Genomic DNA, 11,838 nt, shown 5'->3' on the forward strand with positions numbered 1-11,838 from the left:
AGCTGTCTCCAGCTATTATAATAATAATAATAAATATGTATGTGAGTCTAATTAGACATAAGATCTAGTTTGATGATAGTTAATCAATCCACTAGTTGTCTGACTACAACAAGGTAGCACAGATGGATAAAGCATTGGCCGTGTTAGCCAAGGGTCTTGGGTTCAAGTCTCAGTTCCAGATTTTCTTTTAACTTGCCAACTTTTTCATTTACAATAATTTTTGTTGGAATATTTATTGTAATACTTGCACAGTATATTCAGTGAAGATTAATTTCTTGTCTTCAAGTTTTATTCCTTTTGTTGCTCTGTGTTTTATTTATTCTCTAGGAAAACACTTCTTGAACCTGTTATGTATTATAAGTTCTAAAAACATAAACATTGTTTATCAGTGCACCTGAGCACTACATTTTATCACTAACAGTTAATATCTCTTATTCAACAACTCATTTTGATCGTCAGATGTTTCCATACTGGATACAAAGAAGTCATTTTGACTTCCAATACGGTTCTTCCCTCCACTCACAAGGTTAGCTATTCTCATCCAGTGCTGCCCTCTATATGCAAACTTTTCTTTACACATGCCACAAGCCTTCTGCTCCCCCCTATTGGAATTGAATGATTTCAACATGTCTCTCATTCAAATCATCATGCAAAACTTCACCACCAATAGAAGTGGGGTACACTCATGTGATGCACTTGACTCCCTATATATGCCTCTACCAATAGAAGTGGGGTACACTCATGTGATGCACTTGACTCCCTATATATGCCTCTACCAAACTATCACTTCTTGTTTGGCAGCTCTTGTGCTTGGATATGTTCCTTTTTGTTTGTTTAACGTTTACCGTCAATTTTATCACATTCACATTTATTTTCACTTCTAGTTTTTACTAAGACTATTTCATAACTTCAACTTCAATCCTAGTTTATTACAGTCACATTGTTATTTATTCTTTTGATTATTGGTTCACTCTTCCTCATTATGAATTCTGAAGTTCATGTTATCTCTTTGGGGGGTTACACCTGCAACTAACACTATGTTTCAGTCCTCAGGTGCGAGTGAACCGACAGGGGATTTATCCACGTTTAATCGCTGGGAGATTGAATGTTATATGGGTCAACCTCTGGCTTCAAACCTCATTCCACTTTCTCCAGAACAAGTTGAGCCTGTTTAGGCAGATGAGGACTTGGATTGCCCATTTACACCTCCTACATACCATCTTCTCTCTGAGGCTCTCCACTGAAATCCTGAGGGGTTTTTCTGGGGACTTCCTCTTCCTTCTTCTTCCATGTTGGCTTTTTTGTCTTCTTTGGCCCTGGCTTTACATGCATGGTTTCTCTGTTGTTGGAACCTTCTAGATTATGCTGTGACCTTAACTCACATCTGTTTACCATCATCTTAGTTTGGGGATTTACATATGGGCCCCGTTTTTGCAGCGATACATATTTAACATGATCTCTGAGTCTTTGCAATTACAGGTTGTGTCAGTACAACACCAGTCTATCCTTTGCAACCTTCTTGCCCGTTTATCTACGTCAGAACCCAATAGGGCATCTGTTACTGTTTCTCATCCCTCCCCTTCCCAAGATTTACCTATCCCTTCTTGTGTCTCGTCTCATCATTTTCTGAGACGACGCACATCATGTCACCAACAGTATCAGTGACTACCCAATGGGTTCTGAACTGGTGAGAGCTCAGCTTGCTGGATTTCTTTTTCATTGGTGTCCTTTCATCATGAGTTTTTAAGTTCCGAGGGGGACCAGTGACGTCATCGATAAACACTGGTCTCCTTCGGTTATGAACATATGTGATTCCTTCAGTGGACTCTTCATGATCAATGGAATCTTGCTCAGGATCCCCTGTCAGCTCCCATTACTCTTCTTCCTACCTGAAGGATGATCTGCATTATTTGGACAAGGCCCATACATCAGTGGATGTCCCGCTTCTTCCTCATCCTCAGGATTTACATCTTTTCACAGACGCATCCCTTCAGGGCTGGGGTGCATGGGTCAATCACTAGGGGGCTTCAGTTTGTTGGTATGTAGACAAAAGGTCCACGCATATCAACATCCTCAATTTTATTGCAGTCTGTCAGGCTTTAAATCACTTCCTTCTTCTCACCAGACAAAGTCTGGTGATGATTCCTCCTGACAGTGGTATGGTGGTAGCACATATCAATCTCCAAAGGGGCACCTGGTCCAGAGATCTCTGTTTTCAAACGTTGAATCTACTATATTGGGCCCACATGCACCACATTCATCTCTTTGCATGCCACGTTTCAGGTGTTTTCCATCTCGTACTGGATAGTTTTTCCCGCCTTGACATTATATATATATATATATATACGATGGAGTGGTCTTTTGATTCCCTCGTGGTTTCTCTCCTCCATATCGAGTCCTGTACACTCCTTATCGGCCAGCTCCACTGTGGTTTCACATGATTCGTTTGGCTTCTACTTTCTTGTCTTCTTCCTCCCGGAATTTGTTCCAGGTGTTTTCTCCTCAGTTTCGACACCTCACCTTTTCCTTCACCTCCCATCTTCTTCGGTTATTGGAGGAAATACTACAGTTGGGCATGTGGACTACACCTAATACATTTCTCTCCCATTATTTATACCATATTATTGTTTCTTCTTCTTCTTCGAGTTTTTGTCATACACCTGTGCCGTTCTTCACATTTTAGTGTGACTTGGACTGGGTAAGTTTATATTCATGCTTTTCCTTTCAGGGGCTCTTGCTTCATTTCCTTATTATATGAATCCCACTCTGTGGTGATTGGTGCCTGACCAGGTATTCTTTAAGTTGAAATCCACACTGTACAGCCATGTTGACTTGCACTTTATCTTTTATGGCTTCACAATGCTCACTGTTGAGATAGGGTGTTTCACAAGATCGCTTGTAGGTGAATAACACATAAACTTGCCCATTCGGGACTGTATCACCTATGGACTGCATGAGTAAAGCAGAAGGGGATGGTCTGCTTTTCAAAATAGGGTTTTGTGGTCACCCATTGCACTGTCTCAGGTGATGATGTTCCTCCAGACTCTCCACTGCATTCTCACCCCCCTTTTCTTCTAGTGGAGAATGGGAGTCCTTACCACTTTCCAGTTCCAAGCAGCTGGGGTGTTTGACCGTGGAGGCACCCTCCTGAATGGGTTCCACACAAAGATGGTTATAACCATTCAGTTCAGAGTAGGGGTGGTGGTGTTCTGCAGGTGTAGATGACGTGATATCCTCCAATATGCATTATACATTCACAAAGGACTGAGACATCAAAGTGCAATTCACTCCTTCGATTGGGAGCCCTCCTCCTACCCCAGTGTTGATGTCAGTACCCTGTGGCTGAGCTTTAGATTCAGAGTAAAACCAATCAACATAAGTCCTCACACATGTTTAGGGTGTCTATCTTCCTCCCTCGATCATACTCCTTCTGTGTTGTGGGTCACAGTGGAGATAAAGGGGGGATTGTTCCAGTTCTATCCTTTTTGCTATCCCTCATTGTATCTTAATCTGAGGGTGTTATTGCTTTTTGGATGGTTCTGGTCAGTTTAACTGTTGGGGGAGTTGATTTATATTATATAGACATCCTTTCGATACTGGATGTCTGGTACCCAGATTGATTGATTAAAGCTAATACACGTGTCATGCTCAGGATTTGGAGTGGTTTCAGATCCCCCTCTGGTCTCTTGAACTTGAGGTGAAGACTGTATGATCCTCATCCTACCCAGCAGCATGGGTTTTGGGTGTAGCTGACTTACTGAGTACGGTTCGTTGTGCCCTAGCCACTCCACACCTACGAGCGTGTCCATTGTTTTACCCACTTTTATACTTAGTGGGATTGAGTTGCATATATATTTATATGGTTAGGATCACTATTCTGCCACAGTTCTCTCCCACTTGGATATGCTCCTCTTTCTTTGCTCCTTATCTACTACACATTTCACAGATGGGTGAAGAGTATACCTGGTTCAGAAGTGTTGTGGTTCTTCTCATCAGATCTTCGAATCTGACTCTCTCATTTCCAGGGGTATCCTTTGGACAGTTTTGGAGGGGGGGTACTTCTGTAATTCCCTAACACTGGTCCCACCTCCTAATCAATGTGGGATTCTAATTAATCTTGTGAGAGGAGGGAAGTACCATATTGGAAGTTATAATTTTCCTGTACTTCCCTCCGTTCACACTCCCCCCCCCTTTCCTCTACACTTTCCTCCGGCACTTACGTCTTCTGCCAAACCTCGAAGTGAAAGTTCAGTAGAGGTGTATAGAGGGAGTCACATGTGTCACATATGTCATGCTTCTACTGGTGGGGAAAAGATGCATATTGATTTGCATGAGAGACATATTGGAATCATTCAATTCCAATAGGAAAAAGCAGAAGGCTTGTGTCATGCGTAAAGAAAAAATTGCATATAGAGGGCAGCACTGGATGAGAATAGCTATTTTTGTGAGTGGAGGGAAGTACCTATTGGAAATACATTTCCAGTATAAGAAAATTATAACTTTGTTTGTCATGGCTCAGCAACTATCTAATTTTCAATACTCACTGCTACTCTGAGCTTCCTAGCTTGATGGGTAGGTCTTGTTGTATGATGAAAGAATGTACAGATATTTTGATAGGGTAGTTCTGTTGAATAACATTTAAATTAAAGATATTCTAACAGCATCAGAAAAGATATATTGTTTAATCAGATTGGAATAATGTAATATTTTTTTATGTCTAGAAAAATATTGAAAAAGTAAAAATTCCTTTATTTTTTTCCAGCATTCCAATACTGAAAGTTCTGATAGTGGGACTTTGTTTAAATCTCTTTGTGACAAGCCTGCTGCCAGTGCTAGATGTATTTTATCTCCAGCTGTCCCAGTTACCAATGGAAAGTACACAAAAGAATGCCAAAATAAGGGAACAAAGGGAAACTTTGGTAAGCTCACCCAGAGAAATTTAGTTGAAAAAGACAAAACTAAAAACAAAAGGGTGAGAATAACAAAGCATAACATTCCAAACCCTGCTAGTAACTCTAAAACAGAATTATCAAAAAAAAATCTCAGAAAACTTTCTATTGATTGGAGTGAGATTGATGCATATAGTTTTGTGTTTGAAAAAATACCAAGAAAAACAAACTGCCACCAACATCCAAACTTTCCTAGTAGGTCAACAGTAAATGATGATTACCAGGATAACAGTGAATCTGTTTGTGTTGAACTTGTTGCCAATGGTTCAAACAACCCTTCCAAAGAAACTGTAGATAACTTACACAATGACCAAGAGTCTGTTTCCAGTGAAGTGGAAAACCAAAATCTAAACCTATCTTCAGAATCTGTAGCAACAACATTACCAGATATACTCAATTTTGGTATTCAACAAAAGAAGCAAAGATTGGCTAGTGAACAAGAACAAGAATCATCAAAATTAGATAATGTTGAACACTTTTCAGAAGTTGAAAAGAATGGTAATTCACAAAGCAGTCAGCATAATTGTCATTCTAATTCTTGCATGCTAGAGAATTTATCAAACATTAGCCAGTGCTCAAGTCCTGAAGTTGGTTGGGTTGCAACAGAGAGAAAGTCTTCATATTTGATTTCATCTCAGAAGACAAGTACTCCAAACACTAGAGTTAAATACCCGTGGGAAAAACGACTACTTAAACCCTCAAAGTTATTGCAAAGACAGACAGAGCTCTCAGAAAGTTTTAATGGTGCTCTACATAATAAGAGTGTAAATGATTTACATGAAACTCAGAGTGACTTGAAAACTGTAAAGGATACACTGGATAAACTTCTACATTCAACAAGATCATCAGTATTTAATATGAGATTAACACCTCATCATCCTAGTAAAATTGGAAATTCCTCCAAACAAGAAAAACAAAAAGATTATTTTCAACAATCAAATGATGCCTCTTTTAGCCAGTTTTCAGCAGACTTGTTTCAGAGTCGTGAAAAGCCAAAGAATAAGACTCGGCAGCAAATACCCAATGCACTTAACCTACAGACATCTGCTTTAGTTAACAGGGAAGCTACAGAAGATGTGACAGCAAAACAATGTATTGAAGAAAACCCAGATAATAACAAAAAATCTGTGTCTGTTGATATGTTCCTTGAAGTTTCAAGTGCTTTAGACTCTCCTGTCTCTTCTTCATTCTATGAATTTTGTCCAAGTGCTGTTAAGGAAGTTCATCTGAAGTTACAAGCTGAGGAGCTTTGCAGATCATTGCGTGTATGTATTTAAAACATAAAACTTGGTTGTTGTCCTTTTGTTACTTAAAATGTTTATGTAGTGTATAACACATTGTGTTTTTACTTAAATACTTTCAATTGATGATGGAACTCTGGCATTAAATGTACATTATGCAGTATTATACATATGAATTTTATTAATTATTTTATAACAGTTCTAAAACATTGTAAGTAATAATTTTTATTTCTTGCATCCAAATCATAATTTTCTGAGTGAAAAATGAAGTTGGCTTCTCATCTGTATAGATAATATTTAAAGATACAAAAAATGATGTAAATATAGTTATTTAATTATTTATGGCAGGAAAATCATCAAATAATTTTTATGCCAAAATATTCATACTTTAAGCTTGTTTATAAATTGCAAATTTCAAAAGCCATATACATGATTCAGAGTTCTTTGAGCTTTGAATGTTGACTATGTGTAAGTTTTTAATCAACTTAGAACAAAGAATGACTTTGAATTGCATGCTTTTAATCCAGTTAGAATAAAGAATGACTTTGTATTGCATACTTTTAATCCAGTTAGAATAAAGTATGACTTTGTATTGCATACTTTTAATCCAGCTAGAACAAAGAATGACTTTGTATTGCATACTTTTAGTCCAGCTAGAACAAAGAATGACTTTGTATTGCATACTTTTAATCCAGCTAGAACAAAGAATGACTTTGTAATGCATGCTTTTAATTCAGTTAGGAGAAAAAATGACTTTGTATTGTAAGATTTATTCAAGCTAGGATAAATAATGACTATCCTGTAATATTTATTCAAGCTAAGGTGAAAAATGACTTTGTATTGAAACCTTTTAGTCATGCTAGGATAAAGAATAACTTTGTTTTGTAAGCTTTTCATCAAGCTAGGATGAAGGACGACTGTACTGCAAGGTTATAGTGAAATTAGGATAATGTATAACTTTGTATTGTAAGCTTTTCATCAAACCTGGATAAAGAAAGACTTTCTATTCTAACATTTTAATCAAACTGAGATAATGAATCTTATATATATATTGCAAACCATGGTGTCTGTCTGATCATTTGTCTGTCTCCTGTTTGTGGAGGCCACTTCCTGTGTTGCCGGCAAAGCTCAACATTCACTTTTGAAGTTTGAAATGATGGAGAATATACATGATTAATGTTAATGCCAAATTTTATTTCGCAAGCAGGAATATTCTAAATTGAATTGTTTGTAATTAATCACACTATCATTTGCATTTCCAAATGTGATGTAAGTTAAAGAATAAAAATGTAGAAGGAAATGTTTTTGTGAAGCCATGGGGTAAATCCGCTTGTCACATCAAATGGCTATAAATGTATCTGATTGATACATTGTAAGAGTTAAGTAACAAATTTTCCGTAGTACTGTTGGATTTGACTACCAAGCTTAAAAGATTTAATTTGTAGATAACAAAATTACTTGTTTAGTTTTAAGACTTAAAGTATTCTTATGTCTTGAAATATTGCAAGAAGGATGTATTGATTTGTTTGATAATTGGTAGTAAAATGTCAGGAGCTGTTCAAAATCTAATCTAAATTCAGACTTAGAGAAATTTTAACCCCTGTATGGGGAGCATACAGGTTTTTTTTGGGGGGGAGCTCTCAGGATGAAATCAGAGATGTATATGAAAAAATAGCATGGAACAGATGAAGTATCGTTCAAAATAACTACCTACATTTTCATACTTGGATCCCCTTAATAGTGGATGAAGGGGATTTGGAAGCTTTCACAATTAGCTGCCCATATTTACTTGAAAACTGACAAAAGTATATATATATGGTCACTCAAAACAAGGCATGCAAAATTTTTGGCATAGCTGTTTCATATAAATTTTCACAGGTAATTGACTAGCTTGAAAGTATTTCATATGAAGTGAAGAAAATATCTTCTTCCCTATCTATAAAACATATATGCTGTTCTCTTCCCTTGCCTCAGTCTCTAAAATGTATGTTTTATTTTAGATACAAGAAATACTTTCTTGCCTAACTAATTTTATAAAATATATATATATACTATGTTTAGATACATGTGAATTTTGTTGTATTTTTGTAACTTTATTTTAATTTTATGTAACTTATTTTTGCTGTAATATATTTTTATGTTTGTGAATGGTGTACTTTTAGTAAGTGAATAAAAGTCACTGATAAAAATACCCATCCTCTTTTAATGGGGATTGGTCATTGTCATGTGCTACCTCCTACAGGGAAAAAATTATTGATGAGATTTAGTATTCACCAAAATTGGTCTAACTCAGAGGAGTGGGGCAAAAACAGGTAAGTTAGTTTTCTTTGCATATTTTCTCTCTTTCCAATAGATGTTAACTAAAACTCTATCACTTTTGTATATGTGTAGTAAAATGAAATTATAAATTTATGAGTAATCATCCTTTTCTTGTAAGTGAATATCAAGTAAAAACAAAATTACTAATCTAAAAATAACCTATATGCTTGTTTTTCTCTTGCTGGTAGGTAGTTCTAACACCCCTGCAGGCATCTTATCGTGGAAGGATATCTCTGATCACTCCAGTACATAAAGTATTAGCACTTTGTGGTCAAAATGAGCCAATCTCTTTTTCTGTAGCTTTTCCACAAAGGTTAGGATTTACTTTCATATTTTTATTTTTTTTAAATTCATTACTAAAATTACCAAAATATGTTATTTCAGTTTTGGAAATATAGCATTTTTAATTGTCCAATTAGTTTAGCCATATTGTTGTCTTTTTGTTATGGTCAAAAAACTGTTGAGAGAGAGAATTCAATCAAAGTAAAAAAAAATGTTTGCTAAGAATACGACTACTTGGAAACGTCTAAAACTATTAAAAATGTTTAAAATCATCATAAGAAAAAAATTTGTCAACATTTCTTCCAAATTATATTTATGAAGATCAGTGAAGGTTATTTAACCACAAAGTTTGTATTTTCAGATTTACTATGGGACAGCTGTATCAATTTATTTGTGTTTGAAGAAGAAATCAGTAGTAAAGGTGAACTTACTTCTAGGGAAAACTTGTTTTTTGCTGCAAATATTGCGGTTTTGATTTCTTCTATATCATTCTCTGACTTTACATCTTGTTAGACTTCCATGTAGTCTATGGTTCAGCTACCTTTCATTATTGATGATAGCTTGGAATCAGTAAGATATTGACTCCACAAGATGTCAAAATGATTTTAGTCTTTTGTTCTAGAGAATAGGCTGTAATTGTTTCATAGCTGTTGGTAGAGGATTACAGTAGTCACTGCGATGTTCAAGTTCATACCAAAAATACTCAACCAGATTATGATCTGGTGATTCTGCTGGTTGAAGAAGATGAGTGAAGTCAGTGTCATGTTTTTTTGGACTGTCTTGTAGTAGAACTGGGCAATTAGTAGAATTTGCTAATAGATTAATTGTCAATCTCATTAATTGATTATTCTCATGAGACATGGATAGTTTTAATAATCTAAAATGGTACTAAGTGGAAACAATTTTGATTAGTTGATTATTAATTGAAAATGCTGTTTTTATTGTTGGCAGACAATCTCTTTAGATTGCCAGTATTAATAAACTTTGATAACAGAATGTCCTTGAACAGGTGATCAATGAAACAGTCTTTGACAATAACACTTCTGCTAAATGAGTTTCCATAATTCTGTTTTTCTGCAATTGGACAGATTTCTTACCCTTTTTTTTTTAGAGTCTAACCATGATTTGACTACCACTACATTTATAAAGTTTGTGCAGCCACGTAACATATCACATGATTCGTCTAATTTGTATATACAACAAAAGATGGTTGCTCTATAAATTATGTGGGGGTGAGGCCTATAAAGTGGCTAGTTAGCGTAGTTTGGTAGGCTAAGCTTGTGTATTATGTAGAGATGGGTGATTTAATCGATTAATCAATATATTTAATTACCTCACAGTGATTACATCAATTAATGCCTTGAAAACTAATCAATGTCATGAAAATAATCAACTAATTAAAATTATTGTTCTGATTATTACTGCTTTTGATTATTTAAATGGTTGATTAATCAAAATTATAATTAAATTAATTGTCATAAAAATATGCAACTAATCAGAATTAGAATTTCCAATTATTTACTCTTTTTGTTATTCCAACTATCCAAGTAATTAAAATGCTGCCATTATGTTTTTGTTGTTGTTTAAGCATAAAGCTACATAACAAGGGGGGGGGGGTCTCATGATTTGATGGTCTAGAGTCTGATACCTATGTCCTCTAAACTAGCTCATATTGTCTTTGTTATTGTATAGCTGCTAAGTATATTTGTCACTTGCTAAATTTGAACTGCCAACTAGAGGGAAGGCAACTGACTGGCTACTTAAGTGTTAGATAAAGTGTAAATTTACTGTTTCTTTACCTTATGTTTCTAATTTATAATGTGTAACTGTATTCTTTAATGTTGTATAAGTAATTGTAGATCTAGGGAAATTAATAATAGCCTTATTTAATGTTGTATATGTAGGCATAAATTGGGGGAGGTCTGAAACCCCTCCCTCTGTTTCAGAAATTAATACAAAAACAGCCAGACATTTTTAAACTGCAATATATTATCAAAAAAAGACATTAGATATCGGTGCTTTTGCTTAATTGGGCTATTATTATCATAAAAGCATTTTTGAGGTTTTCTGAAATCAACATAACTGGAGTCTACAACAATCCAATTAAGGCCTTAGCTAATAATTGATTATTTTGAAGCTAATACAACAGTATGAATATCAATTAAGCATTACTTTGGTAACTTTTTGTGCCTTACCTTTTTTAGACAATGTGTCTATTTGCTTTCATCAAAGTTAGTATTACTTAGGATGCCTCTAGCTCTAATAGTATAGAATTGTTACAGAATCAAGTTTTCATCATTTAGAAGTTAGAATTCTCTTGGAAAAGATGTTTTTCACATTTTTTATATCTAATTAAGTAAAAATGCAAGTGGTATGAGTATATAAGTAATGACTCTTAAAAATTTTGTAAATGGGCATACTGTTTACTAGTACTTTATATTTTCCAAATATTATTATAAATAATTATGAGTATTTGATTTTAATAAAAACAATTGAAATATTTGTTTTTAACATTGTTTACTTTCATATCAATCACATTACTAGAAATAAATATATAAGCTCTGAAATTGCTGGACTGAAAACCCAACTGAGAATATGTAACTGATTTATTTAGGATACCTTAGGACTATAAGGTCATTATTGATTAATCCAAAATACTACATTATTATAGAGGATCTTTTCTTACATCTAAAAAACATTGAACATTAGATTATGGCTATTTTTAAAATGGTAACAGGTATTTTACCATCATTGTAAAAATGAAATATTACTGCAGCTATTGTGGAGAAGTTAAATGTTGTTACTTTTTAAGACAATAATAATATATTGTCTTAGTAGATTTCCTAGTTTTCTTCTTATCTGTTCCATGTGGTTTTAAAATTATGGTTTTAAAGTTATAACTACCAAAAGTTTTATTTTACAAAATAAATTAATATTATTCTAATTTTTCATTGTTTGGCATTAAATTTATTAATTTATAAATATTAAAAAAATACTTGGTTTTTACTTTGGCAAAGTACTCCCTTGGTTGGTTACAAAGCAGTGGT

General features: G+C 34.6%; 1 protein-coding gene across 2 annotated transcripts in view; it reads left to right on the plus strand.

The window, feature by feature from the left end:
- LOC106465607 overlaps positions 1–11,838 on the plus strand; it is a 66,535-nt gene that overhangs the window by 15,239 nt on the left and 39,458 nt on the right. For both annotated transcript variants that reach the window (XM_022393532.1, XM_022393533.1), the window contains 2 exons: positions 4,763–6,214; positions 8,698–8,822. In XM_022393532.1, coding sequence (XP_022249240.1) covers positions 4,763–6,214; positions 8,698–8,822 — 1,577 coding nt within the window. The remainder of the gene's footprint in view (positions 1–4,762; positions 6,215–8,697; positions 8,823–11,838) is intronic.

The sequence above is a fragment of the Limulus polyphemus genome, unplaced genomic scaffold (assembly GCF_000517525.1).
Source record: "Limulus polyphemus unplaced genomic scaffold, Limulus_polyphemus-2.1.2 Scaffold1998, whole genome shotgun sequence".
In the NCBI taxonomy this organism is placed as follows: domain Eukaryota; kingdom Metazoa; phylum Arthropoda; class Merostomata; order Xiphosura; family Limulidae; genus Limulus; species Limulus polyphemus.